At 44.6% G+C, this 24,246-nt stretch overlaps 1 protein-coding gene across 1 annotated transcript in view; it reads right to left on the bottom strand.

Annotated features, from left to right (window-relative positions):
- Positions 1 to 24,246, bottom strand: part of LOC139262430 (uncharacterized) — a 97,477-nt gene that overhangs the window by 38,102 nt on the left and 35,129 nt on the right. Inside the window, exon 4 of the mRNA XM_070877623.1 lies at positions 21,631 to 21,860. Within this exon, the coding sequence (XP_070733724.1) occupies positions 21,631 to 21,860 (230 nt within the window). The remainder of the gene's footprint in view (positions 1 to 21,630; positions 21,861 to 24,246) is intronic.

Here is a 24,246-nt window from a genome sequence, read left to right as displayed (position 1 = left end):
CAAGGTCAAATGCTTTTCTTGCATCCAGGAAAAATACTAAAGAGTGCTGGTTCTATTGCATTGATGTATCACGGTGACTAATTGTCCGGTGTTGTTCCTTGTGTGTCAGCCCTGTATAAATCATTTGGTTTGCGTAGCCTTGACCAGAGATAACAATAGCTCGTTTTGAGGGGGGAATACAGAAACTGGAATCTCCTTAGCAACCTCCCTTCCCCCGACTTGATAGCTTTCACATTAGCTCAAAAGATGTCTCAGAAGACATCATGGGAACACTATCGATCTCAGTCTGGGGAATGGCGTCTACCCTGGGATTGTTGGCACTGCCCTCTCTCTGGCACCATGGGGTACCCCAAGCAACATTATTCCCAAGCGGGTTCAGAGCTTGACATGAAAAAGGCACAACTGTGGAGAGGCAGATTACGGCCTTATATGAATTCGAACTCAGCTCCATGATACATGCCAACATTTCCAAAGCACTCCAGGGTTTAAGAAGCTTGATCACAGCTCTTACTCACTTGCTGGTGATTTCCATCACATACGTGCCCGGTGTGTGAATTAAGCTCACCTCGATGACAACTGACAACAGAAAATTTGAAAGGGCCTGACAACGAGATCGAGACCACTGGATAGTGAAGGATGACATGGCAAGAAACATGAAAACAAATCTTCACAGCTATCACATAGCAGAAAGGTATGTGAAACTCGTAGAACATACCGAACCTGCACACATAAACTCTATAAATGTGAGTGACTACAGAAGCTTGCATTGTTTTCCTTAGAGCAGAGAAGGTTAAAGGGAGATATAACAGAGGTGTTCAAAATTCTGAGTGGTTTTAATAGAGTAAATAGCGAGAGTCTGGGAGGGTTGGGCACTGGCCTTATCCTTTTCTTTCACTTGTCCTTGGGATTCTTCCTTTTTCTCCCCCCTTCTTCAGGAGGCATTGACTTGTGCGAGGATATGAGGGGAGACTATCCGCCTCAGCGCTCCTGACATATATCAAGACATTGTGTAACACTAGCCCGCAATTTCCATCTGTGAGCGCTGAAACGGAAAATCTTCTCTATAGCTCGATGGGGGTGAAATTGCTCACCACCAGTGCTGCAAAAAATGGTCTCATAGGGAAACGGCAACCCGCTTTACACTGTGCCCGTATTTCTTCTCCACTGACTGCAATCGGCGCAGTGGGAAACGGGCTGCCGATTTGTTATCAGCCTGTTTTGCGCTATTAGTATCGACCAATCGCCCCCCTCTTCCCCCCGCCCCACAATTAGTGCTGTCCAATTTTCTACCTGTGATTCTAGGCAGGAGTGCCAGCAGGCTATCCAACCACAGAAGGCATCACTCAAAACCTGATCCTTGACATTCACCTATATAAAAGGACCACCTGGGCAAGCTATGGGGCCACTTATTGCCTGTGGAACCACATGCCAATATAAGTCTGTGCCTTCAGCTGGAATGGGAAAAAATCTGGAGATGACAAACAATCACAAAGTAGATTTGATTTATTTCAATAGCACAATATTTAATTTGTCTGACTCCAGCCTCGTGTCATCCCTATCTTCCTTCGCCTGCTATTGGTGGCCATGCCTTCAGCCAGCCAGTTCCCAATCCCTGCGATTCACTGCCTAAACGTCCGACTCTCCACCTCCTCCCTTAAAACCCTCTTAAAACCCATGTTTCTGACCAAGCTGTTTGGTTGTTCTTTAACTTGCCATGTTTTTCTCACCCATCTATGAAGCATTCGGGAATTATAGACCAGTTAGCCTGACATCGGTGGTGGGGAAAATGTTGGAATCAATTATTAAAGATGAAATAGCAGCGCATTTGGAAAACAGTGACAGGATCGGTCCAAGTCAGCATGGATTTATGAAAGGGAAATCATGCTTGACAAATCTTCTAGAATTTTTTGAGGATGTAACAAGTATAGTGGACAAGGGAGAACCAGTGGATATGGTATATTTGGACTTTCAAAAGGCTTTAACAAGGTGCCACACAAGAGATTAGTGTGCAAAATTAAAGCACATGGTATTGGGGGTAATGTATTGACATGGATAGAGAACTGGTTGGTAGACAGGAAGCAGAGAGTCGGAATAAACAGGTCCTTTTCAGAATGGCAGGCAGTGACCAGTGGGGTGCCGCAGGGTTCAGTGCTGGGACCCCAGCTATTTACAATATACATCAATGATTTAGATGAAGGAATTGAGAGTAATATCTCCAAGTTTGCAGATGACACTAAGTTAGGTGGCAGTGTGAGCTGTGAGGAGGATGCTAAGAGGCTGCAGGGTGACTTGGACAGGTTAGGTGAGTGGGCAAATGCATGGCAGATGCAGTATAATATGGATAAATATGAGGTTATCCACTTTGGTGGCAAAAACAGGAAGACAGAATATTATCTGAATGGTGACAGATTAGGAAAAGGGGAGGTGCAACGAGATCTGGGTGTCATGGTACATCAGTCATTGAAGTTTGGCATGCAGGTACAGCAGGTGGTGAAGAAGGCAAATGGCATGTTGGCCATTATGGCTAGAGGATTTGAGTATAGGAGCAGGGAGGTCTTACTGCAGTTGTACAGAGCCTTGGTGAGGCCACACCTGGAATATTGTGTTCAGTTTTGGTCCCCTAATCTGAGGAAGGACGTTCTTGCTATTGAGGGAGTACAGCGAAGGTTCACCAGATTGATTCCCCGGATGGCACAACTGACATATGAGGAGAGACTGGATCAACTGTGCTTGTATCCACTGGAGTTTAGAAGAATGAGAGAGGATTTCATAGAAACATATAAAATTCTGACGGGATTGGACAGATTCGAGGCTGGCAGAATGTTCCCGTTGCTGAGGAGTTCCAGAACCAGGCGTCACAGTCTAAGAATAAGGGGTAAACCATTTAGGCCTAAGATGAGGAGAGACTTCTTCACTCAGAGAGTGGTTACCCTGTGGAATTCTCTACCGCAGAAAGTTGTTGAGGCCAGTTCGTTGAATATATTCAAAAGGGAGTTAGATATGGCCCTTACGGCCAAAGGGATCAAGGGATATGGAGAGATAGCAGGAAAGGGGTACTGAGGTTGAATGATCAGCCATGATCTTATTGAATGGCGGTGCAGGCTCGAAGGGCCGAATGTCCTGCTCCTGCACCTAATTTCTATGTTTCTATGTTTCTATATTTTTCTACATTAAAACAACAACAACTTGTATTTATATAGCACCTTTCACGGGAGTGTTATAAGACAAAACCAATAAATTTGACACCGAGCCACATAAGAAGAAATGACAGCATGTGACCAAAAGCTTGGTCAAAGAGGTCGGCTTTAAGAAGCATCTTAAAGGAGGAAAGAGAGGTAGAGAGGCGGAGAGGTTTCGGGAGTGAGTTCCAGAGCTTAGGGCTCAGGCAGCTGAAGGCACGGCCACCGATGGTTGAGTGATTATAATCAGGGATGCTCAAGAGGGCAGAATTTGATGAGCGCAGAGATCTCGGGGGTTGTGAGGCTGAAGGAGATTACAGAGATGGGGAGGGGTGAGTCCATGGATGGATTTGTAAAAAAGATGAGAATTTAAAAATGGAGATGTTGCTTAATCGGGAGCCAATGCAGGTCAGCGAGCACAGGAGTGATGGGTGAGCAGGACTTGGAGTAGTTGAATCTAGAGGTAACAAAGGCATGGATGAGGGTTTCAGCAGCATATGAGCTGAGGCAGAGGTGGAGACAGGTGATGTTACGGTGGTGGAAATAGGCAGTTTTAATTATGCCACGGAAATGTGGCCGGAAGTTCATTTTATGGTCAAATATTATACCTAGATTGCGAACAGCCTGGTTCATCATCAAACAGATATCAGGGAGAGGGATAGAGTCAATGGCTGGGGAACGCAGTTTGTGGTGGGGATCAAAGACAATGGCTTTGGTCTTCGCAATATTTAATTGGACAAATGTTCTGCTCATCAAGTGCTGGATGTCGGACAAGCAGTCTGACAATTTAGAGACCATGGAGGGTCGAGAGAAGTGGTGGTGAAGTAGAGCTGGGTGTCGTGCATGTGGAAACTGATGCCATGTTTTCGGATGATGTCTTTAAGGCACTATACAAATACAAGTTGTTGTTGTAAAGGGACTCTATTCATCCAAGTAATTTTCAATTGAACACCATACCTTAACTCCCTCCTAAGTGCAATTTTCCAGAATAGCTGGCCTGGATTCCAGAACATTCAGTGAGCTTCGTTTCTCATGCCAGTGCCAGTAGACTAAGTAAGCACTCCCAATGTCTTCAGCAAGGAAGAAAAATAACTATTCATGATTGTAAAACTGAAATTGCCTCGTAATTGACACAACAAAAGCTGATTTTGCAATGGCATGCTTCTGACTTGTCCAATGGAAAGGCTTTAGTCATTGCCAATAACTGCCCTTTTAAACTCCCTTTCATCCTCTTCCAATTTGATTAAGCTTTGGCATCTTTTCATGCAATGAATCATATTTTATATTGGAGTAGTTTATTTTGTCCCAACTATTATAGACAAACTCATGAAAATGGTAATAAAGCAAGATTTTTAGGAGGTCAGTCAAACCGCAAATAAGATATGTCAACAATCAGCAATGTTATGGGACCAACACCAACACATTACATCAGCATGATGTGGAGCTCTGAGAACATTGCGCTCATTTTGTTTTGATGAATTTTATATTCTGGATTTGTATATCGTATAGAAATTAGATTTCAAAGAGCAGAGACACAACAACAAAAATAACTTGCATTTATTTAGCGACTTTAGTGTAGTAAAACATCCCAAGGCGCTTACCAGGAGCATTATAAAAACAAATAAATTTGACACCGAGCCACATAAGGAGATGTTAGGGCAGGTGACCTGAAGCTTGGTCAGAGAGGTAGGTTTTACAGAGCGTCTTAAAGAAGGAGAGAGGTAGAGAGGTGGTGAGGTTTAGGGAGGGAAAGGGTTTAGGGCTGAAGCAGCTGAAGGCACAGCCACCTGGGGTGGAGCGTTTATAATCGCGGATGCTCGAGATGGCAGAATTGGAGGAGCGCAGACATCCCGGAGAGTTGGAGGGCTGGAGGAGGTTACAGAGGCAGGGAGGGGCAAGGCTGTGCAGGGATTTGAAAACAAGGATGAGCTTTAAAATGGAGGCGTTGCTTAACTGGGAGCCAATGTAGGTCAGCGAGCACTGGGCTGATGGTCTTGGTGTGAGTTAGGATACAGACAGCAGAGCTTTGGATGAGCTTAACACATGGAATCAATCCGTGCCAACCTTATATGCAGCAGTGCTGTTACATACTTGGGGGATGGGAGGCCAGAAGAAATGTTAACCATTACTCTGCAAAATAAATATGAATTCTGCAGATACAGTAATGCTGCAGTTACTGCTTTAAGGCTTAACATTTGCAGTAGCTATCAGATATTTTTAGGGACGTCGATGTTTGCATTTTATTATAAATGGCAAAGTCACTCACAGCGAAAATTAATTTTCAAATCAGCAATAACACATGGATGGTAATAAGCAAAGTGCGGCTAATTTATCTCGGATGTCGCAGCACATGCAAGTCCCAGATTAAGACTGCCTCTTGCAAACTGTCAATTCTGTCTTGATTTAACGTGTTTAGCACTGAGTGAAAACATTCGTACACAAGCTGTCAGTTTCTAACAAACCACTGATGAGCTCCAGACCGCTTCACATCCTGCAGTTGGAGTTGCTGAGTAATGCGCAGTGGCCAAGGAAACAGGAAGGAAACTGAATCCCTTTCTTTTGTTTCCCTTTCATGCCAGCCCACATTCAGCTGCAAGATTTATAATTAGGTTCCGGGCTACAGCCTCCTGCTGCGATATCTCCTCCTTCAGGAGCACTGGACTCTGGTCAAGGGTTGCCAACTCTAGGCCAGACGTATTCCTGGAGGTGTTATCACATGACCTCCTGCCTCCAACCACCCCGCCCCCACACTCCAGCCATTGGTCACCCAACATGTCCACCCTCGAGGTACCCTGCCTTCCTACGCCAATTGGAAAGCAAATCCACTTTCATTTATTTTTACAAAGGATAGAGTGGCAGAGGGGTCAATAACCAGGGAACATAGATTTAAAGTAACTAGGGGAGGTTTAGAGGATATATGAGGGAAAATTTCTACAACCAGAGGGTAGTGGGGATCTGGAACTCACTGCCTGAAAGGGTGGTAGAGGCAAGAACCCTCACCACATTTAAAAGATACTTGGATGTGCACTTAAAGTTATTGACCCCTCTGCCAATAGAAACAGGTCCTTCCTATTCACTCTATCCAGGCCCCCCATAATTATATACACCTCAACCAGGTCTCCCCTCAGCCTCCTCTGTTCCAAAGAAAACAGACCCAGCATCTCCAATCTTTCCTCATAGCTAAAATTCTCCAGTCCAGGTAACATTCTTGTAAATCTCCTCTGCACCCTTTCCAGTGCAATCACATCTTTCCTGAAATGTGGTGACCAGAACTGCACACAATACTCGAGCTGCGGCCTAACCAGTGTTTTATACAGTTCAAGCATAACCTCCTTGCTCTTGTATTCCATGCCTCAACTAATAAAGGCAAGTATTCCATGTTCTTTCTTAACCACCTTTTCTACCTGGCCTGCTACCTTTAGGGATCTGTAGACCTGCAATCAAAGGTCCCTTTGTAAAAAGAAATGAAAGTGGATTTGCTTTCCAACCTACAGGGCTACGGACCAAGAGCTGAAAAGTGGGATTAGGCTGGATAGCTCTTCATCTGCCGGCGCGGACACAATGGGTCGAAATGGCCACCTTCCGTGCTGTAAATTTCTATGATTCTATGATTTATTCATTCAGAGGATGTGGGCGTCGCTGGCATGGCCGGCATTTATTGCCCTAATTGTCCTTGAGAATGTGGTGGTGAGTGCTGCAGTCCCTGTGGTGACTTTTTTGTAGCAGTTTTCGGGCAGTTAAGAGTCAACCACATATGTCACATATAGGCCAGACCGGGTGAGGATGACAGATTTCCTTCCCAAAAGGACATTAGTGAGTCAGTTGGATTTTTACAACAATCCCGTAGTTTCATGGTCACCATTACTGAGACCAGCTTTTTAAATTTTGTTTAATTAACTCTGCACTCAGTTTAAAAATGTGATGAATAATCCTACACTGGTCAGCGTGTGTGATCAAGCATTTGCACAGGAACATGTGCGGCGTATGCTGATTTTCACCAATTTGAGTGGGCTGCGCAGCTTGTAGTATAACTTGCCTCTGCTATTTCCTCTGGTGGGGGAATCCAGAACAAGGGGGCACGGTCTTAAAATTAGAGACAGGCCATTCAGGGGGGAAATGAGCAAGCACTTTTTCACGTTGAAATCTGAAACTGTCTCTCCCCCGCAGCGCCCCCCCCTCCCACACCCCGCAAAAAAAAAGGCTGTTGATGGTGGGGTCTATTGAAATTTTCAAGACTGAGAGTGACAGATCTTGATTCGGTAAATGTATCAAGGGATGCAGATCAAAATTGGGTAAATGCAGCTGAGGTGCAGATTAGCCATGATGTAATTAAACGGCGGAGCAGGTTCAAGGGGCTGAATGACCTTCCCGTGTTCCAAGGTTCCTAACTCGTGCTGAGTTACGATTCCCCAGGGAAAGACAATTTCTGTGACAGTTTGAATTGATTTCACGCTCAAAATGATACCTGTGTTATAACTGTAACATTTAAAATGACAGTTATACAACTCAAATGTATCTATTATTAAACAGAAGGTTCGTGGTTTATCGTCCCAGAATTTGCCTTTAGTTTTTAGTCTCTAATTCTCTAATAAGTTATGCGGCAATTCTAACTTTACATTACAAAGAATGCTACCTTGTTACAAGCTACTAGCAAATTAGAATTTTTCAATTCAATTTGGTGTTTGGCAGAATTGTTGAACGGGCTACATAGATGTTCTGTTCACACAGAATTTAATTCCTCATCATTCAATTCCTCGTGCAAATTAAGCTTTACCAAATGTAACTTTTCTGCTGAAGGTGCTAATTTAAATTCTGTGCTAGGGAACGGCAACTGTTTAGAATGTGAAAGATGATTTCTACCACCGCTAATCCTGTTAATGGCTTAGTAAGTAAGTGTGAGTTGCAGTGTAGAGCCGTAATGATCAGGAAAGCCCTAGCTTTGATTTTCGAGCTGTGTTGGGTTAGTCGAACTCAGCATTTGGGGCTAGGGCTGGGTACAAAGCAACCCCGGACCCTGGCTCTCGATCTCTATGCAGTGGCCCCTGGTGGAAAGTGTGTGTACCTTGATGTTGGGTGAGGATTAGGGCTGGGTTTGGTGTTTTTTGCTCCCTGAATATCCTGCAGACACTGTTCTAACTCCAACAATATATTATAAGAATTTAGAGCAGGAATCGGCCATATGGCCCCTCGAGTCTGCTCCGCCATTCAATAAGATCATGGCTGATCATCGACCTAAACTCCAGTTTCCCATCCGATCCACATATCCCTTGATTCCCTTAGTATCAAAAATCTATTGATCTCAGTCTTGAATCTACTCAATGATTGAACAGCCACAGCCCTCTGGTGTAGAGAATTCCAAAGGTTCATAACCCTCTGAGTGAAAACGTGGTGAATGGTTGCTCACGCAGGGTACTGGGCCAGAGGTGGGGTGGGTGTGGGGGGATGGTGGATTGGGTTGGGGTGGGGGGGGGGTTGTTTCTTGCTGTGGATTGATGCCACAATGAGAATCAGCATCTTTTAGGGAACAGGGGATAAAATGAACCAACAAAAATGGAGGAAATAAGCTAAATAAAAGTAATTTCTCAATACATATTTTTTCATTTGATTATCATTTTCTACAAATTAATATTGAAGAAATTGTGGGGTCTCGTCAATTGGATGGAACATTATTTTTTAATTTAAAATTGTAATTAGGCTTTTGAAAGTAATGCATATGATTCGGTGCAAGTTTATATCATTTTTCTAATCTTTTCTGAAGGTACTGACTCATGCCGGGGATGCTTCTATGGGCATGACATTCCTGTGGTACCTGATCTAAGTGGCTGTTCATCATGTATGAACTTCAACAATGCCTAACAAATGGACTATTCAACTGTGTAGGGCATCACGGCCAAGTCTTAAACTGTCCTCATTCAACATCAATAAACACACTCATTTTCCAGCATTCCAAATGACAGATAGTAACCCTGGTTGTGTTTTGCTTCGCCAGAGCACAGATCTTGAGGTCAATTTTAGTGTCCCTGTCACTAACTCAGAACAAACCTGCTGTCTTCCTATCTTTACCCCTCAATACCACACAATGTAACGCAACTATTCAAGTGACTATATTGCTCATCTTTCTTGACTTTGAACTGTACAAATCTTGGCACTGGTTAACCATCATCATCATCACCGTCATCATAGACAGTCCCTCGGAGTTGAAGAAGACTTGCTTCCACACTAAGATTGAGTTCTCAGGTGGCTGAAGAGTCCAATGCAGGACCTACAGCCTCTGTCACAGGTGGAGCAGACGGTGATTGAAGGAAAGGGTGGGTGGGGAGCCTGCGTTGACGCACGCTCCTCCCACCGTCTGCGCTTGGTTTCTACATGCTCTCGGCGATGAGACACGAGGTGCTCAGCGCCCTCCGGGATGCTCTTCCTCCACTTTGGGCCGTCTTGGGCCAGGGATTCCCAGGTGATGGTGGGAATGTTGTACTTTATCAAGGCGGCTTTGAGGGTGTCCTTGAAGTGTTTCCTCTGCCCACCTGAGGCTCGCTTGCCATGATGAAGCTCCAAGTAGAGCGCTTGCTTTGGGAGTCTCGTGTCGGTCATGCAGACGATGTGGCCCACCCAACGGCGCTGATCGAGCGTGGTCAGTGCTTCAATGCTGGGGATGTTGGCCTGAGCGAGAACACTGACGCTGGTGCATCTGTCCTCCCAGTGGATTTGCAGGATGTTACGGAAGCAGCGCTGATGGTACTTCTCCAGCGTTTTGAGATGTCTGCTGTATATAGTCCACGTTTCTGAGCCATATAGGAGGGCGGGTATCACTACTGCCCTGCAGACCATAAGCTTGCTGCCAGATTTGAGGTCCTGGTCTTCAAACACTCTTTTCCTCAGGCGACCGAAGGCTGCGCTGTTGCAATGGAGGTGGTGTTGGACTTCGTCATCGATGTCTGCCCTTGATGAGAGTAGGCTCAAGAGGTATGGAAAATGGTCCAGGTTGTCCAAGACATTGCCGTGGATTTTAATAACTGGGGGGCAGTGCTGTGTGGCAGAGTCAGCTTAGTGGGGGACCTTTGTCTTATATTTAGGATATTTAGAGTAAGGCCAATGCTATCATATGCCTCGGTGAAGATGTTGATGATGGCTTGGAGTTCAGCCTCCGAGTGTACGCACACGTAAGCGTCGTCTACGTAATGTAGTTCAGAGAATCCAACACACCCAAAAAGAAAAGTGAGGCAATTCATAAAAGAAAGAAACAACTTGCATTTCTATAGCACCTTTCACAACCGTACATGTGCCAATGTGCTTTACAGAAAATGAAATCATTTTGAAGTGTGGTCACTGTTGTAATGTAGGGAAAGGTGGCAGCCTGAGAGGACAGACGAAGTGTCGGTTTAATGTCTCATCTAAAAGACGGCACCTCCGACAGTGTAGCACTCCCTCAGCACTGCACTGAAGTATCATAAGAACATAATGGATACAAAAGGAGAGTATGCAGGTACAACAAGTGACAAGTGATCAGGAAGGCCAATGGTATCTTGGCCTTAATTGCAAAGGTGATGGAGTATAAAAGCAGGGAAGTCGTGCTACTGCTATACAAGGTTTTGGTGAGGCCACACCTGGAATACTGCATGCAGTTTTGGTTTCCATATTTACGAAAGGATATACTTGCTTTGGAGGCAGTTCAGAGAAGGTTCACGAGGTAGATTCCGGGGATGAGGGGGTTGACTTTTGAGGAAAGGTTGAGTAGGTTGGGCCTCTACTCATTGGAATTCAGAAGAATGAGAGGTGATCTTATCGAAATGTATAAGATTATGAGGGGGATTGACAAGGCGGGTGCAGAGAGGATGTTTCCACTTATGGGGGAGACTAGAACTAGGGGGCATGATCTTAGAATAAGGGGCCGCCCATTTAAAACTGAGATGAGGAGAAATTTGTTCTCTCAGAGGGTTGTAAATCTGTGGAATTTGCTGCCTCAGAGAGCTGTGGAGGCTGGGATATTGAATAAATTTAAGACGAAATAGACATTTTCTTAAATGATAAGGGAATTAGGGGTTATGGGAAGTGGGCACGGAAGTGGAGCTGAATCCATGATCAGATCAACCATGATCTTATTGAATGGCGGAGCAGGTTCGAGAGGCCGTATGGCCTACTCCTGTTCCTATTTCTTATGTTCTTATGTTCTTATGTTCTTATAAGAATTAAGAGCAGGGGAGGCCATTCGGCCCCTCGAGTCTGCTCCGCCATTCAATAAGATCATGGCTGATCTCAATTCCACCTTCCCACACTATCACCATATCTCTTGATTCCCTTACTATCCAAAAATCTATCGATCTCTGTCTTGAATATAAACAAAAACTGAGCTGCCATAATCATCCTAGATTATGGGCTCATGTCTCTGGAGTGGAACTGCGAATCTACAAACTTCTGACTCAGAGGTGTGAGTGCCACCCATTGAGCCATGGCTGACACCTAAAAAAGAAACCCGGGACCTGAAGCCTGCATGAATCATCTGCATTCCCCTTCTCCCTCGGGATGCTTCTGTCATGCCAGTTAAAAGAACAGTTGTCAATGTCACACACTTGAGGGCTATGAAGAGGTTACTGCTAATAACTATCGCAAATTGCTATCAGCACCAGCATAAAGAAGACAACTGAAGCAGCTAATAAGCCCCCTTGAATCGAGAAGACCGAGGGCTGATCATTGATGTATGAGATCTATTAACATAATTATTTTCAATGAAGAACTCGTCTTCATATGACGCCAACTATGTCCGACATAAAATTGCATTCAAAAGAATGGGCTCAAGATGTCACGTTAAGAGACCAGTGATCTTATCAGGGATGATTGGTTAGTTTAAAATCCTACTCTCAGCCATTGCCACATGTTACATTAAAGAAGATAGCCTGAGTGTATTCAAAAATACCTTATGAAATGATCCTGCAATGCTGCTGATGGATGGATTTAGAGTTTTAGCAGCATGTCTGATACATTTACACGATGCAGCCTGCAGTCTCACCCATCCCCCACTCCGGCATGAGGGAAAACATCCATCGCTCAGCTCCCTAAAGCAGCTGCAGACGGTTTCAACCATTTGCACAGAATCCAGGTTCTCATTTCTAAAGACTTGTGAGCTGATTCAACATGTTAGTATCCAAGCTTCTTAAAATGCGAAGTAGAAAGGAATACAGCCTTGCCCAATAATACACAGATGCCATTTAGTTTCGCTGTTAAATTGTCATTTTTATGAGACGCTGCAATGCTTGCTGTATTCTCCGTGGTGGGCCTTTCATCTTCTGTGAATTTTAATGCAATTTTGTTCCGTGTTTGTTTCATTGTAATAATATGCAATCTGAAACCAAACGGAAGTTCTGTCACGGCAATTGATGGAGCAACTAATGGATTGGAGCTAACTGGGACAGAATCCAATGAGATGCAGGCAGGTCAGATAATAGGTTCTGTAGAGATGAGTGTGTTTATAAATAGGGATGGGAGTAGAGGGACACCTGAGAAAGAATAAATATATAGATATATAGGTTTAGATTCTCTTTTGTCCTGAGGTAACTTCTTCCCCTATCTTTCCTTTATCTCCAACAATACATTTATCCTACAAGTTTAATGTTGGTACAGAGGCCCGATTTTAACTCCCTTCCAGCTAGTGTGGTAGCGGCCTGAACATGGTCACCTACCATCCTATTTACACTGGCCCTCCGGCCACCGCCATCTTGGGTCGGGTCCTGGGCTGGGCGGCTGGAGCTCACACCTGCTTGAGGCAGGAGTCCACTTGTAATATGCAAATCGGGGAGGTATAAGGTGCTTAAGATCTGGCACACTCTGCCCATTTGTAACAGGCTGTGTGCGGTCTAATCAGGGGGCCGATTCAATTAAAGGGACCACTGGTGATCACGCACATTTTTGTGGGTGCGACCAGGAGGAGCAGGAGTGCTGCTGAGCTGTCCGAGATTACTACCCCAAATCTGCTGCACCCCTCACTACCCTAGGCTCCGACTGTCGGCCAGCTAAGGCAGGAAGCCGGTCCATTTCCCGATCTCCCACGATCAGGACTGGATTGAGCCTCACGCCAGCATCACTTGCCACCCTCCCATTCTCCGCCTGTAGTTAGAATCAGCCCTGTGGAATGCAAATCGTGCATCAAGGCACAAACTGGTGCCAAAGTAAAGCAGAGCACTCCAGAGAGTCTCACTGACTCCGAACCGAGAGTGCATTTATAATGGCATCGCAGTGTTGTTGCTGAGCACTGCTGCTGTGGTGTGAATGCACGCTGTGAGGCTGGCTATGTTATGGATGACAATCTCCAACACAGTATCACACAGAATGGCAAATCCTAAATTAAGCTGCCAGCTCCCAGTTTGCTCCTGCCAGTGAGAGTGGAGCGCAGCATCTGACTGTTTGCCCATATGTAGAGAGTTCGACTCACGAGCATTCAAATACCAGTTGGTCTTTCGTGTAAGGACTGATCTGACACACATATCCGAATATTAAGTATGTTCAAAATCAAGCTTTGCTCATTCTCTGGAAGTCCCATCAAACGTTTGGGGAACCTTTAAAATGTGCCTGTACACGCTAGTTATACTGCAGCCTGTGAAACTTAATTTGTGTGAAAATTACACATCACCTTTCGTGCAGTCAGATCACTGACGTGATTCCTGAGTTATACTCACAGTTTTGCATAATGACAGCTTAAAGGTTGTATGGCTGGGCTGTGAGTGGCATGTGTTTGAAACTGCCTACTAGCAGACGCTCAAGAACCCCCAGTGTTTGACTCTACCTCCAAATTCCCTCCTCTCCGCTCGACTCCATGTGGGTTTGATTTTTAGCCTCTATTGCTCCCTTTCCTCGGTTGCATGACTGCCATTGATAACATCATCATTGGGGAGATTATGGCCACAAATTCATGTAGCAACATACTGTATCACAGGTTGTGATGTATAAAAGCAGGGAAGTCTTGCTACAACTGTACAGTGCTTTGGTGAGACCACACCTGGAGTACTGCGTGCAGTTTTGGTCTCCGTATTAAAGGAGGGATATACTTGCATTGGAGGCAGTTCAGAGAAGATTCGTGAGATTGATTCCTGAGAAGAAGGGGTTGTCTTATGAGGAAAGGGCAGGTTGGGCCTATACTCATTGGAGTTTAGAAGAATGAGAGGTGATCTTATTGAAATGTATACGATTCTGAGGGGGCTTGACAGCATAGATGCAGAGAGGATGTTCCCCTCTTAGGGGGAATCTAGAACTAGGGGGCATGGTTTCAGATTAAGGGGTCACCCATTTAACGCGAAGATGAGGAGGAATTTCTCATTTCAGAGGGTCGTGAATCTTTGGAATTCTCTACCTCAGAGAACTGTGGAGGCTGAGTCATTGAATATATTCAAGGTGGAGATAGACAGATTTTTGAGCTACAGGGGAGTCAAGGGTTATGGGGAACGGGTAGGGAAGTGGAGTTGATGCCAAGATCAGACCAGCCATGTTCTTATTGAATGGCGGAGCAGGCTCGAGAGACCAAGTGGCCTACTCCTGCTCCTATTTCTTATGTTCTTATGTTATTATGTATGCACCAAAATCCTATGGCACGGGATATTAGTGCTGCAACATGCTAATGTACACTTGTACATTTAAAGGAAAACAGTTGTGTATGGGACCATTTTTGCCAGACCCATGTTAGATCGACCTATTGTCCTGAGTCTATCAACTCAAGGAAGGGAGCGGTGTAGGGGTTGGATTAATGCTAGTAACTAGGTTGGTTTCAATGCACACAATCATATTGTGACAAATGATATGACCTCATCTTCCACTATTAAACTGGACACAACCTAGTGCACCACTGAGCTCCATATAAGCATAATTTTGCTGTGAAGCTCCAAGCATGACAACAAGCAACAAAGAGACACTCACCCCATCAATCTTGCCTTGTTCTCAACAGGGAACAGTGCTATAACTCACTATACCATTTTTCTTGTCATTTTCAGACAAATATGCCATCAATCAAACTCACTTCTAGAGTACATTTTGCTACAAATCATTTTCTATTCCTTAAGACATTGTTACAGGTTAGTTGTTGATTTTGATGATTTCTATACCCCCTCACTTCTAGGATAGCTTCTTAATCTTTGCGGAATCAGCGAGTATTTTCGGAGCACTTTTCCCACAGGAGATTAAATAAGTGTGCTGGATTGGGTCGATTGTACAGAGATTGTAAAAGGACATTGCTAGACAGGCTGAATAACCTTTTCCAATTCTGGTTAAGTGAAATTGCTGGAGATCTTCTAATTCAGAGTATGCAAGTGCCAGGTTAGCCCAACAATGTGACATGCACCTCAGACATGGTAACTTAAATTTCCAGCAATGCTTGGGTGCCTGCTGTCTCCTTCCACGGGGAGAAGTTGGTCTGACAGGGATTGCAGTAACAAAACTGTAATCGTTATACGACTTACTATACGGAGGGAACACCCTTACTCTGGCCCCTAAATGGTTCCATCTGAGATTCATCTCATTCTCCAGATGTGGAAATACAGCATGTGTTTCTGTTTTGTCCTTGCAGGATGCAGTAATCCTAACTTACTCTGAGATCATTGTGTTCTTAGTTATTTCCAAAAATACCACACAAAGCGTGATGAATCTCATTGCTCCCTATTTGGAAATATTGAGCTGAACTTACAGAACTGAAGACAAAATGATTTGCCTTTCCCTTGCTGTCACCTGCTTTTTCTTAAGTTGCTAACAAGGTATCATTGGATCTATGTTCTCTTATTTATCAAGGAGGAAGAACATTTGGAATGAAGCCAGACTCCACTTACATCCTGGCCCCTACTGTAGGATACTCGTGTACACATGTTTAACACATTTAATACCATTTTAGTAAAGGCAACAAACTGTTTAACACCAATGGTACTGTACTGCCTCCATTAACAGAGCTGAGTGAATAATTTGAGATGAAGGCATTAAGGGGGAGAAATTCATTACCAGGGGTGGTAACATTTGAGAGGCGGGAAACTCAGCGGCAAGAGTTAAAGCTTCACCCCTCTCAAAAAATTTGAATTAGCGCTCTGGGAAGGAACTGAAGTGCTAAATCAAGCACTCCACTTTCTTCTTGGAGTGCTAACAGGGTGGATGCCTCAACGGCGCTGCACACTGGACCGTGCAGCACTGCTGCGTACAAAGGGCCCTTCCTTCTCTTAAAGGGAAGGACCCACGCTACAGGCTCTGCAAATTAAAAAGTACCTTTCTGGATCACGGAAGGAGCAGGGGACCCGCGCGATCTGGACTGGACTGGAACTGATGTCCTGGTGGTAACATTTGCTAATGCAGTTCGGGAGTGTTTAAACTAATATGGCAGGGGGATGGGAATCTATGCAGCGAGACAGGGCAAAGTAATATGGAGTCAGAAACAGATGGTAGAAAGGTAAAAAGCAATAGTGGAAGGCCGAGTAAACAAAGGCAAGAAACAAAAAGGGCCACACTACATCATAATTCTAAAAGGACAAAGGGTGTTAAAAAAGCAAGCCTGAAGGCTTTGTATCTTAATGCAAGGAGTATCCATAATAAGGTGGATGAATTAACTGTGAAAATAGATGTTAACAGATATGATGTGATTGGGATTAGAGAGACGTGGCTCCAGGATGATCAGAGCTGGGAACTCAACATCCAAGGGTATTCAACATTCAGGAAGGATAGAATAAAAGGAAAAGGAGGTGGGGTAGCATTGCTGGTTAAAGAGGAGATTAATGCAATAGTTAGGAAGGACATTAGCTTGGATGATGTGGAATCTATATGGGTAGAGCTGCAGAACACTAAAGGGCAAAAAACATTAGTGGGAGTTGTGTACAGACCTCCAAACAGTAGTAGTGATGTTGGGGAGGGCATCAAACAGGAAATTAGGGGTGCATGCAATAAAGGTGCAGCAGTTATCATGGGTGACTTTAATATGCATATAGATTGGGCTAACCAAACTGGAAGCAATACGGTGGAGGAGGATTTCCTGGAGTGCATAAGGGATGGTTTTCTAGACCAATATGTCGAGGAACCAACTAGGGGGGAGGCCATCTTAGACTGGGTGTTGTGTAATGAGAGAGGATTAATTAGCAATCTTGTGCGAGGCCCCTTGGGGAAGAGTGACCATAATATGGTGGAATTCCACATTCGGATGGCGAATGAAACAGTTAATTCAGAAACCATGGTCCAGAACTTAAAGAAGGATAACTTTGAAGGTATGAGGTGTGAATTGGCTAGGATAGATTGGCGAATGATACTTAAGGTATTGACAGTGGATGGGCAATGGCAGACATTTAGAGACCGCATGGATGAACTATAACAATTGTACATCCCTTTCTGGCGTAAAAATAAAAAAGGGAAGGTGGCTCAACCGTGGCTATCAAGGGAAATCAGGGATAGTATTAAAGCCAAAGAAGTGGCATACAAATTGGCCAGAAATAGCAGTGAACCCGGGGGCTGGGAGAAATTTAGAACTCAGCAGAGGAGGACAAAGGGTTTGATTAGGGCAGGGAAAATAGAGTACGAGAGGAAGCTTGCAGGGAACATTAAGACGGACTGCAAAAGCTTCTATAGATATGTAAAGAGAAAAAGGTTAGTAAAGACAAATGTAGGTCCCCTGCAGTCAGAATCAGGGGAAGTCATAACGGGGAACAAAGAAATGGCAGACCAATTGAACAAGTACTTTGGTTCGGTATTCACTAAGGAGGACACTTACAACCTTCCAGATATAAAAGGGGTCAGAGGGTCTAGTAAGAAGGAGGAACTGAGGGAAATCCTTATTAGTCGGGAAATTGTGTTGGGGAAATTGATGGGATTGAAGGCCGATAAATCCCCAGGGCCTGATGGACTGCATCCCAGAGTACTTAAGAAGGTGGTCTTGGAAATAATGGATGCATTGACAGGCGTTTTCCAACATTCAATAGATTCTGGATCAGTTCCTATGGAGTGGAGGGTAGCCAATGTAACCCCACTTTTTAAAAAAGGAGGGAGAGAAAACAGGGACTTATAGACCGGTCAGCCTGACATCGGTAGTGGGTAAAATGATGGAATCAATTATTAAGGATGTCATAGCAGCGCATTTGGAAAGTGGTGACATGATAGGTCCAAGTCAGCATGGATTTGTGAAAGGGAAATCATGCTTGACAAATCTTCTGGAATTTTTTGAGGTTGTTTCCAGTAGAGTGGACATGGGAGAACCAGTTGATGTGGTGTATTTGGACTTTCAGAAGGCTTTCGACAAGGTCCCACACAAGAGATTAATGTGCAAAGTTAAAGCACATGGGATTGGGGGTAGTGTGCTGACGTGGATTGAGAACTGGTTGTCAGACAGGAAGCAAAGAGGAGTAAATGAGTACTTTTCAGAATGGCAGGCAGTGACTCGTGTGGTACCGCAAGGTTCTGTGCTGGGGCCCCAGCTGTTTACATTGTACATTAATGATTTAGACGAGGGGATTAAATGCAGTATCTCCAAATTTGCGGATGACACTAAGTTGGGTGCCAGTGTGAGCTGCGAGGAGGATGCTATGAGGCTGCAGAGTGACTTGGATAGGTTAGGTGAGTGGGCAAATGCATGGCAGATGAAGTATAATGTGGATAAATGTGAGGTTATCCACTTTGGTGGTAAAAACAGAGAGACAGACTATTATCTGAATAGTGACAGATTAGGAAAAGGGGAGGTGCAACGAGACCTGTGTGTCATGGTACATCAGTCATTGAAGGTTGGCATGCAGGTACAGCAGGCGGTTAAGAAAGCAAATAGCATGTTAGCCTTCATAGAAACATAGAAACATAGAAAATAGGTGCAGGAGCAGGCCATTCAGCCCTTCTAGCCTGCACTGCCATTTAATGAGTTCATGGCTGAACATGAAACTTCAGTACCTCCTTCCTGCTTTCTCGCCATACCCCTTGATCCCCCGAGTAGTAAGGACTTCATCTAACTCCCTTTTGAATATATTTAGTGAATTGGCCTCAACTACTTTCTGTGGTAGAGAATTCCACAGGTTCACCACTCTCTGGGTGAAGAAGTTTCTCCTCATCTCGGTCCTAAATGGCTTACCCCTTATCCTTAGACTGTGACCCCTGGTTCTGGACTTCCCCAACATCGGGAACATTCTTCCTGCATCTAACCTGTCTAAACCCGTCAGAATTTTAAACATTTCTATGAGGTCCCCTCTCATTCTTCTGAACTCCAGTGAATACAAGCCCAGTTGATCCAGTCTTTCTTGATAGGTCAGTCCCACCATCCCGGGAATCAGTCTGGTGAATCTTCGCTGCACTCCCTCAATAGCAAGAATGTCCTTCCTCAAGTTAGGAGACCAAAACTGTACACAATACTCCAGGTGTGGCCTCACCAAGGCCCTGTACAACTGTAGCAACACCTCCCTGCCCCTGTACTCAAATCCCCTCGCTATGAAGGCCAACATGCCATTTGCTTTCTTAACCGCCTGCTGTACCTGCATGCCAACCTTCAATGACTGATGTACCATGACACCCAGGTCTCGTTGCACCTTCCCTTTTCCTAATCTGTCACCATTCAGATAATAGTCTGTCTCTCTGTTTTTACCACCAAAGTGGACAACCTCACATTCTTGCTATTGAGGGAGTGCAGCAAAGGTTCACCAGACTGATTTCCGGGATGGCGGGACTGACATGTCAAGAAAGACTGGATCAACTGGGCTTGTATTCACTGGAGTTCAGAAGAATGAGAGGGGATCTCATAGAAACGTTTAAAATTCTGATGGGTTTAGACAGGTTAGATGCAGGAAGAATGTTCCCAATGTCGGGGAAGTCCAGAACCAGGGGTCACAGTCTAAGGATAAGGGATAAGCCATTTAGGACAGAGATGAGGAGAAACTTCTTCACCCAGAGAGTGGTGAACCTGTGGAATTCTCTACCACAGGAAGTTGTTGAGGCCAATTCGCTAAATATATTCAAAAAGGAGTTAGATGTAGTCCTTACTATTAGCGTATCAAGGGGTATGGCGAGAAAGCCGGATTGGGGTACTGAAGTTGCATGTTCAGCCATGAACTCATTGAATGGCGGTGCAGGCTCGAAGGGCCGAATGGCCTACTCCTGCACCTATTTTCTATGTTTTTATCAGTCCAGCGCTCAAGCAGAATGCCGGGCTAAGCGATCGCGGCCAGTGCCCCATGAAGAAAACGGAGAAGCAGCACGAAAACCAAGATAAGTTTTTTTTTACATGCCCCGGCCGCATTGCCTTTAATTATTGCCATGGTCGCGGCCGACCACCCAATCCGTGCCTCCTGCAGCTGCCGGTGTTTTCGCCCAGTGCTGCTGTAGGGGACGAAATACAGGACGAAATACAGGACACTAATGGTGTGATAAACCCGGTGATGATGTCACGATCCCTGGGCGCAGGAGATCGTGGTGCAAAGCCATAGTGCCGCCGCTAAACACCTGCCCAATATGGCGGGAGTCATTGTGAGTGCCCCGAGGCCGCTAACGGGAGGCGTAAATGCATTGACTTTCACCCCCAAAGTATTTGTACTTTAGTATCTCTCTAATTCCAGAGTCCAAAGTGCATTTTGTGTTTTGGCAAGAGAATGCCATCCATTCTTTTTCTGATGCTCATTAAGACTGTATATTTCCAGTACTTTAGTGGTAAAATTGCTGTCAGTGAAATTTGCAATGCATTTTTTAATCTGTCAATATTGAATGAGTGAACAAATGCATTAAAGTAATACACAGGAATTTTGTACAAAACACAGTAATGCTTTAGTTACAAATATTGCTGGCAGCGATTTTACTCTCCTTGTTCCAAAGTTAAGTAGACATTGACTGCCACAATTTGTGGGCTATAATGCTAACATGACAATGTTTAGGCTAGTCAAACAGTAGATCACTTTAGATCAATGCGCACGCTACGTACAGAACTTGCGAGTGCCTGTATCGCTTCTATGTGATGAGGCCTGATGTCAGTAAATGGCTCGCCACACAATTATTCTTTTACTAAGCATGGCACGATATTCTCCAGATGTTCTCAATTTCCTTTCTCTTTCCCAACTTTTCTTATATTTGCTGGAGATTTTTCACAAGCCACATGAACTGACATTTCCTTATGCAATGAGGGTCTTGAAATTATGTTATTTAAGTATGAGTGTACGAAATTCCTTTGTCTACTATGTTAACAGCGACACTAATGGTATATTTTAAATATTTTAAAATCACTGTTAAGATGGTGGCGAAAAGAGTTTCACTCAATGTGGTCATGCGGTTTTACACTGATATTCAAACAGCATCGTTTCTAGGCCTGCTTTGTGCAGCACTAGTTGACCAATTTCGTCCTACTCTACATTGTACACACTCATGGCACGTCTTGCAATAACCACGTCCTTCTGTCACGACTGTAAAAAGGAACAGGACTGAGAAAGGTTATTCTTTGACCTATCTGAAAATGAGTTTCCGACACGGATGTTGCCATTTGTCCAGCACTGACCAGGGATGGGTACGGGCCTCGCACACATCTGTTTCCTCGGTCCGCCAGGGTCTTTCTCAGCAGCATGCTGCACGTCGCACTGCACGTCACGCTGAACGTCGCGCTGAATGTTACGTGACACTTCACACTGCACCTCATGCGGTACGTCACGCTGGAGGTCGCGTTGAACTTCGCGCTGAACTTCGCGCTGTATATCACGCTGCACGCCTTCCTCCTCCAGATACTGGGAACTGCAGAAACAAAAGGCACACGGTCACTGGACATGCGGAGAATTGTAAGCAAATCAGATGTGAGAGAAGCAGCCTCTAAGCTGACCTGTGACGTGAATTTCACTTTCTAAGATGAATTCTGCTTACACTGTCCATTCAAATCAAACAAATTTACGTGCAAGGTTTCTTCTCTTCCTCAAATTCTCTTGGCTCCTTTCCCGAAGCTGCTGGTTTTCCATCACCCCACCATTGATGCCGAGCTGCCTCAGCCCTAATACTGGCACTCCCTGCCTAAATCTCTCTACCATTCTCTCCTCCTTAAGACGCTCCTTAAAATCTATCTGTTTGACCAAGCTATTGATCACCCATCCTACTACCTCCTTATGTGGCTCATTGTCAAACTTTGGTTGATAATGCTCCTGTGAAGAGCCTAGGGATGTTTTACTCTGTTAAATGTGCTGTATCATTGTTAGTATATTGCTATATCTATTCTATATCTATACCATTTAGCTACAGATGAATTATTTTTAAGTTGTAAGTAGGCAGTCTCTATTTGAACCAAAACCACTTTATTACGGCGCCTTTATGAATTGTTTCCCCCAACCCACCACCACTTCTCAGTCAGTTTTTATTAAAGTAAGTGGAAACATCTGCTTTCTAAACATTAGTAAAGAACAAGGTTTGCAGTTTTATTACAATCAGTGTGAAGCCCAAGCAAACAATTTGAGACCACACTGCACCCTCAGATTAATGATTTCAGATTTGCACTTTTCTAAATATTCATTCATGTGGGTGTCGCAGGCACAGCCAGCATTTATTTCCCATCCCTAATTGCCCTTGAGAAGGTGCTGATAAGCTGCCTTCTTGAACAGCTGCAGTCCATGTGCATTTCTTTGTCGCAGTTTGGTAAATCTGAGTGGCTCGCTAGGCCATTTCAGAGGGCAGTTAAGAGACAATCACATTGCAGTTGGTTTGGAGTCACATATAGGACCAGACCAGATAAGGATGACAGAACTAGTGAACCAGATGGGTTCTAGTAAACCATATTACAATCCCATCACCATTACTGATATTAGCTTTTTAATACCAGATTTATTTAATTAAATGAACTTGAACTCATGTGTCTGGATCATTAATCCAGGCCTCTGGATTATTAATCCAGTAACATAAAAACATAGAAAATAGGAGCAGTAGTAGGCCATTCAGCCCTTTGAGCCTGCACCGCCATTTAATATGACCATGGCTGATCCTCTATTTTAACACCATATTCCTGCTTTTTCTCCATACCCCTTGATGCATTTTGTGTCTAGAAATCTATCTATCTCCTTCTTAAATATATTCAGTGACTTGACCTCCACAGCCTTCTGTGGTAGAGAATTCCATAGGTTCACGACCCTCTGAGTGAAAACATTTCTCCTCCTCTTGGTCCTAAATTTCCTACCCCATATCCCGAGACTGTGACCTCTTATTGCAGACTTCCTAGCCAGGGGAAACACCGTCCCTCATCCAGTCTGTCTAACCACATCAGAATTTTATATGTTTCAATGAGATCCCCTCTCATTCTTCTAAACTCTAGTGAATACAGGCCCAATCAACCCAATCTCTCCTCATACATAACCACTATGCTACCATATTATGTAGTACTTTGTGTATCAATTGGAAAAGTGGGAAGAAATTGTTGTGTATCTGTAAAGCATGCACTCACATGTTCCGCCACCAAGGAGCTCATCCCCTGAAGTCCCAAGGGGTCCCAGCATCCCTTAGGAGCACTGTATATAAGCTGGCCCCTAAGGCCTGTTCCTCACTCTGGAGTGTCTTATTAAAGACTGAGGTTACTGTTACTTTAACCTCCCTGTGTGCAGTCTCATCTGTGTTAGGAACACAATAACTGGCGATAAAAATACGAATCCAACGCAAAGATGCAGCAAACTGTGGACATCCTGGAGAAGTTCTCGGAGGGTGAGGACTGGGAAGCCGATGTCGAACGGCTAGACCAGTACTTTGTAGCCAACGAGCTGGATGGAGAAGGAAGCGCTGTAAAAAGGAGAGCGGTCCTCCTCACAGTCTGCGAGGCAGCGACCTACAGCCTCATGAAGAATCTTCTGGTTCCGGTGAAACCCACAGATAAGTCGTATGAGGAGCTGTGTACACTGGTTCGGGAGCATCTTAACCCGAGGGAGAGCGTGCTGATGGCGAGGTATCGGTTCTTCACGTGCCAGTGATTAGAAGGTCAGGAAGTGGCGAGCTACGTCACCGAGCTAAGGCGACTTGCAGGACAATGTGAGTTTGATGGCTACCTGGAGCAAATGCTCAGAGACTATTTTGTACTGGGCATTGGCCACGAGACCATCCTACGAAAACTTTTAACTGTAGTGACACCAATCCTCAGTAAGGCCTTTGCGATAGC

This window comes from Pristiophorus japonicus, chromosome 4 (genome assembly GCF_044704955.1).
Source record: "Pristiophorus japonicus isolate sPriJap1 chromosome 4, sPriJap1.hap1, whole genome shotgun sequence".
NCBI lineage: Eukaryota > Metazoa > Chordata > Chondrichthyes > Pristiophoridae > Pristiophorus > Pristiophorus japonicus.
This window is presented reverse-complemented; position numbering and strand designations above follow the sequence as displayed.